Here is an 18,165-nt window from a genome sequence, read left to right as displayed (position 1 = left end):
CCTGGCCACCTTGCCACCACATTCAGCAGCGTCTTTTGCGCATCACATAATCCATCACCTGCACATTAAGTGAGTGGAAGCATTTTCTGTTCACATTGTTGAACTCATTTTGGGATGGTGCTTTTATGGCGATGTGGTTGCCATCTATTGCTCCGTTAGTTTTTGGGAACCCATTGATCTCAAAGAAACATAATTTCAATTTCAAGTTTTAATTTCATGTGCACAAGTAGGCCTACAGTGAAAAATGCCATTTTTGCAAGGTCCAAACCCAACAATACAGTGATCAATGTCAATGTAGCACAAAAAATAACATAAGGTAGAACAAAAACACACAAGAAGATATATAAGAATAACACGAGAAAGTAAGAAGCTACTGTACATAGAGGGTCAGTTCCAATAGCATATTTACAATGTGCAGGGACACTGGAGTGATGGAGGTAGCTATTTATAGGGGTAAGGTGACTAGGCATCAGGATATATGATAAACAGAGTATCAGCAGTGTAAATTATGATTGTAAGTGTCTGTGTGTGTGCGTAGAGTCAGTATAAATGTGTGTGCATGTTATGTGTGTGTTAGAGTGTCAGTGTGTCTGAGTGTGTAGAGTCCTGTGAGTGTGCACAGAGATAGTGCAAAATACAATTTAAATTCAAGGGTCAACTCAGATAGTCCGTGTAGTCAGTCTTATGGCTTGGGGATAGATGCTGTTCAGGAGCCTGTTGGTGTCAAACTTGATGCATAGGTACCGCTTGCCGTGCGGAAGCAGAGAGAACAGTCTATGGCTTGGGTATCTGGAGTCTTTAACAATTTTACGGGCCTTCCGTTCACACCACCTGATATAGAGGTCCTGGATGGCAGGGAGCTCGGCCCCAGTAATGTACTGGGCTGTCCGCACCACCCTCTGTAGCGCCATGCGATCGAGGGCGTTACAGTTGCCATACCAAGCAGTGCTGCGGCCAGTCAAGGTGCTCTCAATGGTGCAGCTGTAAAACATTTTGAGGATTTGAGGGCCCATGCCAAACCTTCTCAAATTCCTTAGGGGAATGTGTAAGTGGACCATTTTAAGTCCTTGGTGATTTGGACATTGAAGAACTTGAAGCACTCGACCCGCTTTACTGCAACCCCCCCCCCCCCCCCCCCCCCCGTTTCCTGTAGTCCACGATCAGCTCCTTGGTCTTACTGACTTTGAGTGAGAGGTTGTTGTCCCGGCACCACACTACCAGGTCACTGACCTCCTCCCTGTAGCCTCTCATCGTCACCGGTGATGAGGCTTACCACCGTCGTGTCGTCAGTAAACTTGATGATGTTGTTGGATTCGTGGGTGAACAGGGAGTACAGGAGGGGACTAAGCACACACCCCTGTGGGGCCTCCATGTTGAGGGTCAGCGTGGCGGAGGTGATGTTAGGCTTTATGGTTATTTGGGGAGATCGTTTTTTGCAGACAGAAAATGTTACACGTCTCATTAGGCCTATAATTGTAGCTCACTTCACTACAAACATTTATGATATTATTATTTCACAGCACACAATAGCCCGAGCGGTGTCCTATGTAGGGCTAAAGCAGACAGCAGATTCAAAGGCGATCAACAAATGATGCATCTAATGCACCATGATTTCAGGCGTTCTGTGTTCTACGGGTGAAGACTGACAAGTGGAATCGTTTCATTGGGGCAGAGGAGAACCAGAGGATTCTACTGGACTTCCTGGACCATGTCTGGAGTGACCGACTACTGCTCTTCACTGGTCCTGGGGGAACACTACACACTGGAGATGCACAGGTGAGCGACACACACACACACACACACATAGCTACACATTGTAACGCTGATATGTGAATGCTACCATACAGCCGTTACACCTTAGCTTGTGGAAAGCCCTTGCAGCCATTTTTCAACTAACCTTTTCTTGACAATACATTGACATTTTAGTCATTTAGCAGATGCTCTTATCCAGAGCGACAATCCTTTCTTCGTTCTTGATTTGGAGGAAACTTGTCTCTTATAAACTTCTGTGTCCAGTTACAGGTAGAACTAGAGAATATTCCGAAAAATATTCAATCTACTTTTTGTATCGCGTAAGAAATGCCACTTGCATGTGTGTAGATCTTTGTTTTGGTCACACTGTGTGACACGCTGTCATCTATTTATAAAAATGGCCGCGACTAGTTCCTGCAAAGATGTTGGAAAATGCAACATGTTGGCGAGGGAACTCCTCACTCGGTGCAAAAAGTGGATTTAATATCTTTCTGAATATTATCTGTTTTTTGGAGTACCACCTGCAACTAAACAGGTTAATAAAAGTTTATTCCGAATCAGAATGAAGAAAGTATCGCCAAGAAAAGGTTAGTTGAAAAATGGCTGCTGGGGCTTTCCACTAGCTAAGGCAACGTTTCCCAAACTCGGTCCTGGGGACCCCAAGGGGTGCATGTTTTTTTGTTTTTTTTTGCATTACACAGCTGATTCAAATAATCAAGTTTTGATTATTTTAATCAGCTGTGTAGTGCTAGTGAAAAACAAAATGTCCCCCCATGGGGTCCCCAGGACCGAGTTTGGGAAATGCTGATAAGGTGTAATGGCTGTATCACCGTTACAATGTGTAGTTAACAGTTTTGGAAAATGTTGTCGCCTGGGAATAGGCCAACGCAGTCTTGTCTCGATACCCAGCTGGTTAGGCATCACACACAATCTATTTCTTTTTCCTCCATTAATCCTATACATGTTCTGATTAATGATTATAGACTACATAGGCTTATTGCAGTTGCTTTCACAATTACACTACCAGTCAAAAGTTTGGACACACCTACTCATTCAAGGGATTTTCTTTATTTTTACATTATTTTACATTGTAGAATAATAGTGAAGACATCAAAACTATGAAATAACACATATAGAATCATGTACTAACCAAAAACGTGTTAAACAAATCAAAATATATTTTATATTTGAAATTCTTCAAATAGCCGCCCTTTGCCTTGATGTCAGCTTTGCACACTCTTGGCATTCTCTCAACCAGCTTCATGAGGTAGTCACCTGGAATGCATTTCAATTAACAGTTAATTTGTGGAATTTCTTTCCTTCTTAATGCGGGGGGGGGGGACACATTTCAAAATCAACTGTTCAGAGGGGACTGTGTGAATCAGGCCTTCATGGTCGAATTCCTGCAAAGAAACCCCTACTAAAGGACACCAATAAGAAGAAGAGACCTGCTTGAGCCAAGAAACACGAGCAATGGACATTAGACCAGTGGAAATTTGTCCTTTGGTCTGGAGTCCAAATCAGAGATTTTTGGTTCCAACCGCCGTGTCTTTGTGAGACGCGGTGTGGGTGAACGGATGATCTCCGCATGTGTAGTTCACACCATAAAGCATGGAGGAAGAGGTGTTATGGTGTGGGGGTGCTTTGCTGGTGATGCTGTCTGTGATTTATTTAGAATTCAATGCACACTTAACCAGCATGGCTACCACAGCATTCTGCAGCGATACGCCATCCCATCTGGTTTGGCCTTAGTGGGACTCTCATTTGTTTTTTTAACAGGACAATGACCCAACACACCTCCAGACTGTGTAAGGGCTATTTTACCAAGAAGGAGAGTGATGGAGTGCTGCATCAGATGACCTGGCCTCCACAATCCCCCGACCTCAACCCAATTGAGATGGTTTGGGATGAGTCGGACGGCAGAGTGAAGGAAAAGCAGCCAACAAGTGCTCAGCATATGTGGGAACTCCTTCAAGACTGTTGGAAAAGCATTCCAGGTGAATCTGGTTGAGAGAATGCCGAAGGTGTGAAAAGCTATCATCAAGGCAAAGTGTCCCTTATTGAAATATATACAATACAAATAGAAAGCATTTCCACTATGTTTGCATCTTTGAAGACGTCAGCCCCCTGGAAGACCAAGCTGATGTGTGTGCTGAAGAAGGGGGTCCTGAGGATCACCATGCAGGGCTTCAGGACTCAGCTGTGGCTGGGGGAGGTCTCCGGACACCCCATGGAGCACATGCCTCTCCTCATCTCTGAGGTAAGTGAAAGGGGAGAGGTGTGTTTTTGTGTTTGTTTGGGGTGAGTTGGGGGGAGAGGGTTTGGGGGAGAAGGTATGTGGGTGTGGATGTGAAGGTGCTGATATCCATCCTTTGTATCTATCTCTGAATTACCATGGGGGTTAGGTTCTGGTGTCAGTGTTATCTAACTCTTTGAACCACGGCGGTTGGCCTCGGGTGGTGTCTGAGGACATACACAGACACCTAGAGCAGCTGAGGAGTAAAGTGGTCACCCTGAGAGGCAGGGCAGAGGGACGGACCCTGCTGCCCCTACCACTGTGTGTGGAGAGAGCTCAGCCACAGGACATACTGCTCAGGTCAGTGTGTGTGGGATTGTGAGGTAGATCTGTGTGTGTGCGTTTGCGTGTGCGAGTGTGCGACTGTGTTCTCTCTCCCCCTAGCTCTAACGGCTGGCCGATAGACCGGGCTCTGCTGTACTCTATAGAGACCCTTGTGATTCAGTGGTCTGGTCAGATCTGGACCGTCCTGAAGAGGGATTCCAGCATGGTGCTGCAGCAGGGGGTCCACCCAGGCCCCAGCGCAGAGCTCCTCTTCTGGGCCTGTCAGAGAGACAACCTGCTAGGCATCCATTCACAGGTAGGCTGGAATAGAGTCAGGTCAGTGTGTATGCTTATGTTTGCTCAGAGTTTTTTTTTCAAAGTTTTGTGTTCTCTCAGATTGTGAATCCTAAGGTGGAACAGATCATGGAGATTCTGAGGAGGATCAAGAGTAGTTACTACGCCTCCTTCAACCACATCTGCCTCAAAGTCAACCAGGGTAGTGCGAGAGACCTTGTTCCATCACAAACATTATCCTTTACTTATCTCCTTTCCCGAATCACCACTGACCCCAATGTTTCTCTCTCATAGCGGTTTTGGAGGCTGAGGATATAGACCTGTACCTGAGACCATTGAGGAGGCTGATCAATAGTTTTGAGGAGAGTAGTTTCAACCAGATAGAGATGCTGTTACCTCCTCTCTTCCACACTCTGTGTCTAATCTGGAGCCGCTCACAATACTACTGCTGTCCTCAACGCATGGTGGTCCTACTGCAGGAGTTCTGCAATTTACTCATAGAGAAGGTGTGTGTGGGGTCTGTGTTTGTGTGTGTGTGTGTGTGTGTGTGCGTGTGATGTGTGTATTATGCATAATACCTCTCTGTTTGTGTCTCCAGGCATTTGGGTATCTGATCCCAGAGGAGCTGTTTAAGATGGAACTGGAAGAAGGAGTGGAGAAGGTTCAGATGACCATCAGTGTTCTGCGGAGCTTCAAGCATCTATTCCACACACACCGCCAGTGCATCCCTCAGTACTACCGCAGCGGGGAGACTGTAAAACACTGGGACTTCCCTTCCAAACTGGTCTTCCACAGGGCTGACCGCATACTGGACAGGATGCTCATGATTGAGGTGTGTGTCTGGCATGAGTTTGTGTGTGGCTCTGGTCACAGGTAGTGCACTATATAGGGATCTATCCATCCATCCATCCATCCATCCATCCATCCATCCATCCATCCATCCATCCATTCATCTATTCATCCATTCTTCAATGCATCTATCAGGAGCTGTTTGCATCAGCGCTGGACTTCCTGAAGCTGGAGAAGGTTGAGCTGGGAGGGTCGAGGGGGAAGATCCTCAGTGAGATGGTGTTCAGTATGAACGAGGAATTCCATGACAGCTGGAGAACACTGAGGGAGAGCAAATATGACCCGCTGGACTACACTAAAGAGGTGAAGCTCATTACACCTCTGTTACATTTTTACAAATACTTTATTTAACCATTATCAAACGGCCACTAACAAGATGTTTTTTTGCTGGTGTGCTTAGGACTTCCTAGTGGACTACAGGAGTTTCATGGAACAGAACAAAGACTTTGACCAGAGGCTGGGGACTGTTCTCAACCTGGCCTTCCAACACTCTAAAGGCCTGGAGTCTGCCTTCAAGGTGAGACACACCTGAGAAGAACCCTATCCTCTAACCCTTACCATAGCCTTGACCATTTCCCCTAACCACAGCCCTGACCATTTCCCCTAACCACAGCCCTGACCATTTACCCTAACCATAGCCCTGACCCTTTACCCTAACCATAGCCCTGACCCTTTACCCTAACCATAGCCCCCCTGACACTAACGATAGCCCTGACCCTTTACCCTAACCATAGCCCTGACCCTTTACCCTAACCATAGCCCCCCTGACACTAACGATAGCTCTGACCCTTTACCCTAACCATAGCCCCCCTAACCCTAACCATAGCCCCCCTACCACTAACCATAGCCCCCCCCAACCCTAACCATAGCCCCACCTAACCAAAGCCCTGACCCCTAACCCTAACCATAGCCCTGACCGCTAACCATAGTCCTGACCCTTTACACTAAACATAACCCTGACTCAGTGCTTTCTGTTTGTGTGATTGTAAGAGCATGGTTTTCTGCTCTCTGTGCCTATGCTCCTCCAGCTCCTCCAGATCTTTGGCACCCTCTTGGATAGACCCAGGATCAACCAGCTGTTCTCCCCAAACTACAGCACCCTGCTGGGCATGTTCAACACTGAGATAGACCACTGCCAGCTCATACTGGACCAGCAGAGAGAGAGGGTGAGAGACGAGGGCCGGAGGGAGGGAGAGTGGTGGAGAGAGGGAGGGAGGGGGAGAGGAGAGAGGGAGGGAGAGAATGAGGGAATGAGAGGAGAGAGAGGGAGTGAGAGGATTTGAGAGTTTGCCAGTCTCTTCAGTCACACAGAGGTTTATTGTGGTTGTGTTCCAGTTGCGGTCGGGCTGTGCGGTCCTGAGTAAGAACATGCCGCCGGTCGCTGGCAACCTGAAGTGGTCGCAGGAGCTACGAGACCGCATCCTGACTAACCGCGGCAACCTCAACCATCTCATACGCATGTAGGTCTGGTCCACACACATACACACACACTCTTTCTCGCTCTCATCCCGCCTCCCCCTCTCTCTTGGTGTCCCAGGCCACTGGGTTCTGCTGAGGCGGAGCAGGTTCTCCAGAAGTGTGAGCAGGTTCTAGAGGTTCTGGACCAGCACGATGAAGAGCTGTACTCCGTGTGGACAGAGGGGTTGGAGGAACTGTGCAACACACACCTCCAGGAACCACTACTCACCCTGGATCAAGAGACAGGACTGTTCCAGGTCAACTTCAGCCCTGCAGTAAGGCTCCCTAATCCCCTGACCCTTACCCTGTGGTAGGATCCCTAGACCCTAACACCTGACCCCATACCCTAACTCCCAACCATGAACCCTAATTGTAACCTCTAGCTCTAAACCTCTATCCCTTGATCACTAACCTCTATCTACAATCAAAACCCTAACCTTAACCACAACTTCTAAACTCCCCGAGCCCAAGTACTGCTGCTGCCAGGGTAATGCTCTAGTCCAGGGGTAGGCAACCGATTTTTGTCGGAGCAGATGGTCGGGGGGCCGGAACATAATTATAATAAATTGTACACTGCAAATTTAGCATAGCTAAGCCTAAAAATAGATTATATTTGAAAATAACAATCATTTCATACCTTGAATTACATTGAGACACGATCACAGCTCTTTTTTTATTTGTGGGAATACTTGGGAACAGATTTCCTAAATTAAACAAATGTTTTGCTAAATTCCTGGTCTTTTTTTAGACCATTTTTATTTATTTATTTATAAAAATCACTTTTGCTGACCCCTGCTCTAGTCAGTGCCTGACTCCCTCTCTTCTAGTTGACCTCAGTGCTGAGGGAGGTGAAGTATCTGGGCATGTTGAAGAACCACAGCATCCCTAAAGATGCTCTACACCTCTACTCCAAACGAGAGACACTCTATATGGTGGGTCTGTCTCCTAAACACACGCATAAACTAACACACACACACACTCTGCGTTGTGTAGTATTGTGTTAGTGTATTGTGATGTTGTACTGTATGTGTTTATTGCAGTACACCCAGACCTTGGCCCTGATAACCCAGTGGTACAATCGGCTGCACAGCACCATCCTGGATGTGGAGCTGGGATTGGTTAAGGAGGAGATGGGCGGGACCAGACGGCAGCTAAACCCTGCTCTCCAAGAACTGACCTGGAGTAGGGATGACCTGTGGGACTACGTCCAGACCACACGAGACCTGGTGCAGGTAACACACACACACACGCTCCTTCTCTCTCTTTTCATTTCATACCTCCCTCTCTCATTTCACACCCCCATCTCTCTATCCCTCATCCCTCCCTCTCTCATTTCCTTCCCATCCAGGATGTGTCCAGCAGGGTCCAGTCTAGTAAGGATAACGTTGAGGTCATCCAATATATATTTATCCTCTTCATCCCTCTCTCCTCCCCTCTTCATCCCTCTCTCCTCCCCTCTTCATCCATCTCTCCTCTTCATCCATCTATCCCTCCCCTCTTCATCCCTCTCTCCTCCCCTCTTCATCCATCTCTCCTCCCTTCACCCCTGTCACCTCTCTTCTCCATATAGGATGTGTCCAGTAGGGTCCAGTCCAGTAAGGCTAACGTTGAGGCCATTCAGGCTCTGATGGGGAAGTTCAGTCACCAGGCCTTCATCACCAGGAAGACCAGGGGTTCCACCCTCCTCATCCTCACTGACATGGAGGAGAGCATCAGCAAACAGTACACACTCATCACCAACACAGGGGAGCAGATACACACACTGCTAAAGGTATACACACACAGAAAATACACACACACTGTACATATACATAGTCATACATAGACACAGACACATACAAGTACACAAAAACACAAAATCGCATAACATCTCTCCCCCTCTCTCTCCCCCTCCTCCCTCTATCTCTCTCTTTCTTTCTCTCGCTCCCTATTTCTCTCTCTCCTTCTATCTCTCTCTCTATATATCTGTCTCTCTCTCTCTCTCTCTCTCCTTCAGGAGAACCTTGCTCTGTTAGGAGTGTCAGCCCCAGACTGTGCCGAGTGGAGGTCCTACACTGACTATGTTGACCGCATGGTTCTAGCAGGGTTCTCCAGTGCAGTACGCTGTTCCCTACAGTACCTGATCGAGAACACTGACCCAGCCCACCGCATCGCCCCGCTCTTCGAGGTCCAGCTGGTCCTCAACGCCAACGAGATGACCTTCGAACCCTCGCTGGACATCAGTCGCCAGGGCAACTTCTATGACATCATCGGCAAGATGGTGGGCGAAATCACCAAGATGGCATCGTTCATACCCCGCGTGGCCAAGCATAAACAGATGGACAACTATCAGGTAGAATAGATTACACACACACACACACACACACACACACACACAAACACACACACACACACAATATCAAAATAATCTGATTAACCTTTTAACCTTTAACTTTTGGCCTTTGACCCCTCCCTCCAGTCTGACATAGATAGGATGGCCGACCTGTCAGAGCTGGGCCAGGTCATCAGAGGTCGTGCCCGATCGGCCATCTCTAAGGTCAGAGAGTACCAGGTGTCATTCTCCAGCTACCGCTACCTCTGGACAGATGACAGGTAAGTGTGTGAATAAATGTTGTGCTCAAATGTGTGTCCTTCACAATGAAGCGTATTGTGGATCCTAATAAAGTATTTTAAATGTGTGTAGGTCAGAGTTTATGAGACAGTTCCTGCTGTATGGTCATGTCCTGAGCACAGAGGAGGTTGAGCTCTATGCAGACTACGAACTGGCTAAGAACCCACCCACACTGGACAACTTTAAAGAACAGGTAAGAGTGGGTAAGAGGCAGTCCCAGAGAGCTACAGTGCTTTTAATAGTTCCTCTTAATTAGTTGTAGGGGCGAGGGGGATAGGTTGAGCCATTCTTTATATTCAGCATCACTCTGTCAAGGGAAATATAGCATTCTTTCTAACAAAGATATCTACATAGCCTCCTGTAGCTCAGTTGGTAGAGCATGGCACTTTCAACGCCAGGGTTGTGGGTTCGATTCCCACGGGGGGCCAGTATGAAAAATGTATGCACTCACTAACTGTAAGTCGCACTGGATAAGAGCGTCTGCTAAATGACTAAAAATTTAAATATATTTCAGGATGTTGGGTATCCCTGGAAATAATCAGAAGTCATGTAAACATGACAGTTTTGAAAACATAGCTTGTCCCCCCAAAAAGTGGTATTTTGGCACAACTTACTCCAGGTATGGGGTAAGTTTAGTCGTGGGACAGGGTAAGTTAAGCCGACTACAAATTTCTGTACTGAATGAAATATTACCACTACCTTTTTAAAACATTAACCAGGTTTCCATCCAACCTTTTTATGCGAGTTAAGTACATGTCGGATAAATAATGTCACGACAGGCCTGATGGAAACAGCTAAATTGTCTGTAAACTTTCCAAATGTCGACTAAACAAAATACACTAGACAAGATGGGATCTTTTTGTTTCTGTAAAATGAATTATGCAAGAAATGGCAGTGGAAACTCTTTTATGCTCAAATATTATCGAAGTAAACTTGGGCATGATGATATGTTGTGTGGTCCTCCCACTACGTCTCGGGAAAGCATACAGTTTATTAGGCTACAGATGAAATAAGTTATGGCGAACTTCAGAGGGTGGTGAAAGTGCATGGTGATGAGCTTGATGCTCCTTTCCGATAAATGTTTAGGGTATCTGCAAGCTGCTGGCTAATCCCAGAGTGGGAATTTAACCGCAAAGTTATTTTTATGTGCACTACATCATCACGCACAGCCTTTTATCCATAACAAGTCAATTTGATGGAAACACATCTATGGTGGGAAAATGTGCATTGTTTTTATGCAGATGTTGGAATATTCGCTTTAAAATCAGTCACCAATTGGATGGAAACCTAGCTTGTGTCTATCTTTATTTCCCAAACACAATTTTTTTGTATTTTAATAATTTCAAGCATATTTTAACACAGGCTTAACACCTATTCAAACACTGTACTTTTTGTTATATCACATCCCAGCAATAATGCCTTTCATTATAATATGCCATTTAGCAGACGCTTTTATCCAAAGCGACTTACAGTCATGTGTGCATTTTTACGTATGGGTGGTCCCGGGGATCGAACCCACTACCCTGGCGTTACAAGTGCCATGCTCTACCAATTGAGCTACAGAGGACCACATTACACTTGGGAAGAATACCATTCAATTTGGTAAACTTGGCATTGGCTCAACCATTGGCTCAACTTATCCCATGGCCATTGGTTCAACTCACCCTATGGCAAACATTTTGACTATATTAGCCCACACATCTACAAGGATGCACTTTCATGCTAGGTTTAGTACCTCATATTGAAGCTTATTGTCAGAGTGGTGTGGGTGGATAAGTAGGGAATCAGGCGCAGGAAACCAGGAGGACTTCAACAGAACTTTAGTAAAGTCCAACACAATAATAAGTCGCCAACCCAACCGGGTGGCGCGAACAATTACGCACGAAACAAAGTGCGGAAACAACAAGAAAAGCGCACGCAGTGCGAACTCTCGAAAAACACAATGACGAGAGACAACAACTCCTAGAGGCAGGCTGACAAAAACAATCACGCATAACACCTGACCCAAACACACAAAACTAAATAGGGAAACAATTAAGACACAAATAAGGGACAGGTGTTATGAACAGACAAAACCAAATGAACATGAAACATAGAACGGTGGCAGCTAGTACTCCGGAGACGACGACCGCCGAAGCCTGCCCGAACAAGGAAGAGGAGCAGCCTCGGCCGAAACTGTGACAGTACCCCCCCCTTGACGCGCGGCTCCAGCCGTGCGCCGACCCGGAGCTCGGGGACGACCCGGACGACGCGGAGCAGGGCGCGCAGGATGACCCCGATGGAAATCGGTCAGTAGGGACTGGTCTAATACGTCCCTCCTTGGCACCCAGCACCGCTCCTCCGGACCGTACCCCTCCCACTCCACGAGATATTGAAGACCCCCCATCCGGCGTCTAGAATCCAGGATGGACCTCACGGTGTACGCCGGAGCCCCCTCGATGTCCAACGGGGGCGGAGGAGTCTCCTCAATCTCAAAGTCCTGGAGTGGGCCAGCTACCACCGGCCTGAGGAGAGACATATGGAACGAGGGGTTAATATTTTTGTAATCAACAGGTAGTTCTAACCTATAACTCACCTCGTTCAATCTCCTCAGGACTTTAAATGGCCCCACAAACCGCCGACCCAGCTTCCGGCAGGGCAGGCGGAGGGGCAGGTTTCTGGTTGAGAGCCAGACTCGATCTCCAGGTGCGTACACTGGCCCCTCACTGCGGTGTAGGTCGGCGCTCGCCTTCTGTCGACGTATGGCACGCTGCAGATGGACGTGTGCAGCGTCCCACGTCTCCTCCGAGCGCCGCACCCACTCATCCACAGCGGGGGCCTCGATCTGGCTCTCATGCCATGGTGCCAGAACCGGCTGGTACCCTAATACACACTGAAAAGGGGTTAGTTGGGTGGAGGAGTGGCGAAGAGAGTTCTGTGCCATCTCGGCCCAGGGCACATATCTCGCCCACTCCTCCGGCCGGCCCTGACAGTATGACCTCAGAAACCTACCCACATCCTGGTTGACACGTTCAACCTGCCCATTACTCTCCGGGTGGTAACCCGAGGTAAGGCTTACCGAAACCCCCAACCGTTCCATAAATGCTCTCCACACTCTAGAGGTGAACTGGGGGCCTCGGTCAGACACTATATCCTCGGCTACCCCGTAATGCCGGAAGACATGGGTGAACAGAGCCTCTGCGGTCTGTAGGGCAGTGGGTAGACCCGGCATGGGAAGGAGACGACAGGCCTTAGAGAACCGATCCACAACGACCAGGATGGTAGTATTCCCCTGTGAGGGGGGAAGGTCGGTAACAAAATCCACCGAGAGGTGGGACCAGGGTCGTTGTGGAATAGGCAGGGGTTGTAACTTACCCCTGGGCAAATGTCTGGGCGCCTTACACTGGGCACACACCGAACAGGAGGAGACATAAATCCTCACATCCCTAGCTAACGTTGGCCACCAGTACTTCGTGCTAAGGCAGTGCACTGTCCGGCCGATACCCGGATGGCCAGAGGAGGGGGACGTATGAGCCCAACAAATGAGGCGATCGCGTACCTCGAGCGGAACGTACGTCCGACCCACAGGACACTGTGGAGGACTCGGGTCGGTGCGTAACGCCCGCTCGATCTCACCATCAACCTCCCACACCACCGGAGCAACCAGACAGGACTCCGGTAGTATGGGCGTGGACTCAACTGACCTCTCCTCTGCGTCATACCGCCGAGACAGAGCATCTGCCTTCCCGTTCTGGGACCCAGGGATGTATGTGATTTTAAACACAAACCGGGCTAGAAACATAGTCCAGCGAGCCTGGCGAGGATTCAGTCTCCTAGCTGCCCGGATGTACTCCAGGTTACGATGGTCAGTTAGAATGAGGAAAGGGTGTTGAGCCCCCTCGAGCCAATGCCGCCACACCTTTAGGGCCTGTACCACGGCTAACAGCTCCCTGTCTCCTACGTCATAATTCCGCTCCGCCGGACTGAGCTTCTTACTGTAAAATGCACAGGGACGGAGTTTAGGTGGAGTGCCAGAACGCTGGGAAAGAACGGCCCCTATCCCGGCCTCTGACGCGTCCACCTCTACTTGGAACGGTAAAGAGGGATCCGGATGCGCCAACACCGGCGCCGAGGTAAACAGGTCCTTCAGTCTCCCAAATGCCCTGTCCGCCTCAGCTGACCACCGCAAGCGCACCGGACCCCCCTTTAACAGAGACGTTATGGGAGCTGCCACCTGTCCAAAACCCCGGATAAACCTCCGGTAATAATTCGCAAAACCCAAGAACCGTTGCACCTCCTTCACAGTGGTTGGGGTCTGCCAATTACGCACAGCTGACACCCGGTCTACCTCCATCTTCACCCCTGACGCAGACAACTGGTAACCCAGAAAGGAGACCGACTTCTGGAAAAACAGACATTTCTCTGCCTTGACATATAGGTCATGCTCCAACAGCCGCCTCAATACTCGGCGCACCAGGGCTACATGCTCAGCACGGGTAGGACTATACACCAGAATGTCGTCGATGTACACCACTACTCCCTGTCCCTGCATGTCCCGGAAAATCTCATCGACGAAGGATTGGAAGACTGAGGGAGCATTCATCAACCCATATGGCATGACTAGATACTCGTAGTGTCCGGAAGTCGTGCTAAACGCTGTCTTCCATTCATCGCCCTCTCGAATGCGCACCAAGTTATATGCGCTCCTAAGATCCAATTTTGTAAAGAACTGCGCACCGTGCAGTGACTCCGTCATAGTCGCAATCAGAGGAAGTGGATAGCTGTACTTCACTGTGATCTGATTGAGACCGCGGTAATCAATACACGGGCGCAGACCTCCATCCTTTTTCTTTACAAAAAAGAAACTTGAGGAAGCGGGTGAAACGGAGGCCCGTATGTATCCCTGTCTAAGAGACTCAGAGATGTACGTCTCCATAGCCTTTCTCTCCTCTTGAGACAAGGGATACACATGGCTCCGCGGGAGAGCTGCTCCTGACTGGAGATCTATCGCACAATCCCCCCGCCTATGAGGCGGCAGCTGCGCCGCCCGAGTCTTACTGAACGCCAGTGCCAAATCCTCATACTCGGGGGGAATCTGCAGTGCTGGCATTAGATTCGGACTCTCCACCGAGGTCGCCCCTATGGAAACACCCAGACACCGCCCCTCACATTGAGCAGACCACCCTTTAAGAGCTTTCTCTCGCCACCTAATAATAGGGTCATGAGTCATCAACCAGGGAAGACCCAGCACTACCGGATACGCAGGAGAGTCAATCAGATAGAGCTGAATTCTCTCCTCATGACCCTCCTGCGCCATCATCTGAAGGGGTGCTGTGACCTCCCTAATCAACCCAGACCCTAACGGACGGCTATCTAGGGCATGGACGGGGAAAGGCTTATCCACTGGAAGGAGGGGAATCCCTAACTCTATACAGAACTGGCGATCTACAAAATTCCCAGCTGCGCCTGAATCTACCAGCACCTTATGCTGGGAACGAGGTGCAACCTGTGGGAAACAAACAGGCAAGGTTAGGTGCACGACAGAAAGCTCTGGGTAAGCAGGGCGCCTACTCACCTGGGTGGACCCCCCAATGCGTGACCTGCCTTCTCCCTCACTGGAGGACCCGCCCCAACACCTAGCCGCGGTGTGCCCTCCACGACCACAGTTGGTGCAAGGGCCGGGTCCCCTCGGGCTCCTCCTCCTCCGTTCCCTAGCGCCAGCACCTCAGAGCTCCATAGGGCTCGGCTCGGAGGTGCTGGAGAGTGGAATGGGCAACCCCCTCCCGGAACGTCCACGGGTGGCGAGCAGGGTATCCAGCCGGATGGCCATGTCGACGAGCTGGTCGAAAGTCAACGAAGTGTCCCTGCACGCCAACTCTCGCTGGACGTCCTCCCGGAGGCTGCAGCGGAAATGGTCGATATGGGCCCGCTCATTCCACCCTGCATCAGCCGCTAGGGTCCGAAACTCCAAGGCAAAGTCCTGGGCGCTCCTCATCCCTTGTCGGAGGTAGAATAGACGCTCCCCCGCCGCCTTCCCTCCTGGTGGATGGTCGAACACAGCACGGAAGCGGCGGGAGAACTCCGCATAGTTCGTGGTAGCGGCGTCCATTCTCCTCCACTCGGCGTTGGCCCACTCCAACGCCTTGCCGGTGAGACAGGAGATGAGGGCTGAGACGCTCTCGTGTCCCGAGGGCGCCGGGTGTACGGTGGCGAGGTAGAGCTCCACCTGCAGCAGGAACCCTTGACACCCGGCAGTGGAGCCGTCGTACGCCCTCGGGAGCGAGAGCCGAATCCCACTAGGTTCTGGAGATGAGACAGGAGGGCTGACCGATGGGGCTGGTTCGGTTCGTGGAGGTGTGGGAACCCCGCTGGTCTCCCATCGGTGCAGAGTCTTCATCACCCCCTCCAGGGCATGACAGACCTGGTTGATGCGGTCCTCCTGACCACGAAGGCGTTCAGCCATCTCGGCTGTCGGCGCGGTCGCTCCTGCTGATTCCATGGATGTGATGCGTGATTCTGTCAGAGTGGTGTGGGTGGATAAGTAGGGAATCAGGCGCAGGAAACCAGGAGGACTTCAACAGAACTTTAGTAAAGTCCAACACAATAATAAGTCGCCAACCCAACCGGGTGGCGCGAACAATTACGCACGAAACAAAGTGCGGAAACAACAAGAAAAGCGCACGCAGTGCGAACTCTCGAAAAACACAATGACGAGAGACAACAACTCCTAGAGGCAGGCTGACAAAAACAATCACGCATAACACCTGACCCAAACACACGAAACTAAATAGGGAAACAATTAAGACACAAATAAGGGACAGGTGTTATGAACAGACAAAACCAAATGAACATGAAACATAGAACGGTGGCAGCTAGTACTCCGGAGACGACGACCGCCGAAGCCTGCCCGAACAAGGAAGAGGAGCAGCCTCGGCCGAAACCGTGACACTTATAGAGACCCCAACTGATGTATAGAACAATCTTACAATTATCTACTATGGTTTAGATACAAGCACCATGAAACCTCTAACACAGTAAATTCATTTAACTTGGTGAAAATCAGTTTTTTGGACCTAACTTGCTTACCACTTTCTCCATGTGGTTTCTTCCTTCACAGACTCCATGAAATGATGACCTCTTCCTAAATATTTGGTCAAATTATAAATTTTGTGTATGGTTTCCTAGAAACAAGGGCGGCTCAACTTACCTTACTCTCCCCATACTCTACTTGCTCTAGATCAGTCTGATTCAGTCTGTGTGTGGTTCTATATTCTAGATCAGTCTGTTTGAGTCTGTACGTGTGGGTCAGTAAGCTGGAGGACAGGAGAGTGTTCTGTGTTCTAGATTAATCAGTGTGTGTGGTTCTATGTTCTAGATCAGTCTGTTTGAGTTTCTGTACGTGCGGGTCAGTATAAGCTTGAGGACAGGAGAGTGCTATGTGTTCTAGATCAGCCTGTTTGAGTCTCTGTTTGGTGCTGTGTTTTAGATCAGCCTGTGAATGATTCCTCACCAAACCTAGACAAAAATGACCATGATTTTGTGGATTTTTATGAAATGTAATCCATAGAATAGTCCTTTGGATGAAAGATTGTTGACATATGTATATTTGACATTTGTATCTAAAAGCATAATTGAGAAATAATTTATCAAAGTTGGCATATTTATTAAATTAATACCCAGGCCTCCTTTAAGACGTCATAGTGTTTCATCTGTAGGTGCTACAAAGCAAACATTGGTGTCATATGAAGCTCTGTAATATGAGTAGTATTTTGATTTCAATAACTTTTTCAATAACTTTTTCACCATTAATTTATGAATATTGAGAAATATATCATTTTTGATTTGGCAAATGTTTTAATATAATATACTTTACGGGCATATCAAAGTTCCAGAGTGGGATCTCTGCTACTTTTAGAGTTATGATCCAATTTGTAAGCATTACCAACAGAGTGAATGTGAAAATGGATTCAAAATAGTTGCCCTCTGCTGGTGATTTGCAGTTCTGACTAGTGGGAGTACAGCTACGACCAGAAGGGACATTTTCGTAGCAGGTTAGAAGAATTTATGAAGCAGGTTAGGATAATTAACGTGGCAGGTTAGGAGACAGGTTAAGGTTAGGGAAAGGGTAAGGGTTAGCTAAAATGCTGTCCTAACCTGCTACGAAAAGTAGCTTCCGGTTGTAGCTGTACTCCCTCTAGTCACAACCGTAATTTGCAGGATGTGGAATGATACAACTAAAAGGAGGGCTGTGATTGGTTACATTTCTCTGTACTGTATAAAATGGGCCATAATTTTAAAACTAGCAGCGACATTCAACATTCATTAAAGCATTTTTTTTGTATATATTGAAATCAAAATGCTACTCATATTACAGAGCAAGCGGCAAAGCCTCATATGATACCAATATTTTGCTTTGTAGAATTTACAGATGAAACATCATTGAGTCTTAAAGGAGGCCTGGGTAAGGCCAAAATGTCATAAATATGCCAACTTTGATGAATTATTTCTCAATTATGCTTTTAGATACAAATGTCAAACATATGTCAACAATCCTTCCTCCAATGGACTATTATTCTATGGATAACATTTCGTGAAGATCCCCAAAATCATGGTATTTTTTTGTCTGGGTTTTGTGAGGAATCACTACTGTTTGAGTCTTTTT

The 18,165-nt window shown here is 48.3% G+C and overlaps 1 protein-coding gene across 1 annotated transcript in view; it reads left to right on the top strand.

The window, feature by feature from the left end:
• Positions 1-3,982: 3,982 nt before the first annotated feature.
• The window catches only part of LOC311147192 (dynein axonemal heavy chain 11-like), a gene marked incomplete at its 5' end in the record, with an annotated part of 59,599 nt that continues 45,416 nt past the window's right edge, over positions 3,983-18,165 (top strand). Inside the window, 17 exon segments of the mRNA XM_084183829.1 lie at positions 3,983-4,012; positions 4,158-4,348; positions 4,433-4,628; positions 4,709-4,808; positions 4,901-5,112; positions 5,205-5,438; positions 5,591-5,758; positions 5,856-5,972; positions 6,484-6,621; positions 6,791-6,915; positions 6,993-7,188; positions 7,741-7,845; positions 7,954-8,145; positions 8,484-8,684; positions 8,910-9,245; positions 9,372-9,505; positions 9,597-9,717. Coding sequence (XP_084039955.1) covers positions 3,983-4,012; positions 4,158-4,348; positions 4,433-4,628; positions 4,709-4,808; positions 4,901-5,112; positions 5,205-5,438; positions 5,591-5,758; positions 5,856-5,972; positions 6,484-6,621; positions 6,791-6,915; positions 6,993-7,188; positions 7,741-7,845; positions 7,954-8,145; positions 8,484-8,684; positions 8,910-9,245; positions 9,372-9,505; positions 9,597-9,717 — 2,796 coding nt within the window.

This window comes from Coregonus lavaretus (assembly GCF_964263955.1).
Source record: "Coregonus lavaretus genome assembly, chromosome: 19".
Classification (NCBI taxonomy): Eukaryota; Metazoa; Chordata; class Actinopteri; order Salmoniformes; family Salmonidae; genus Coregonus; species Coregonus lavaretus.
The sequence above is the reverse complement of the archived record's forward strand: the minus strand, read 5'-3'. Positions and strand labels throughout refer to the sequence as shown.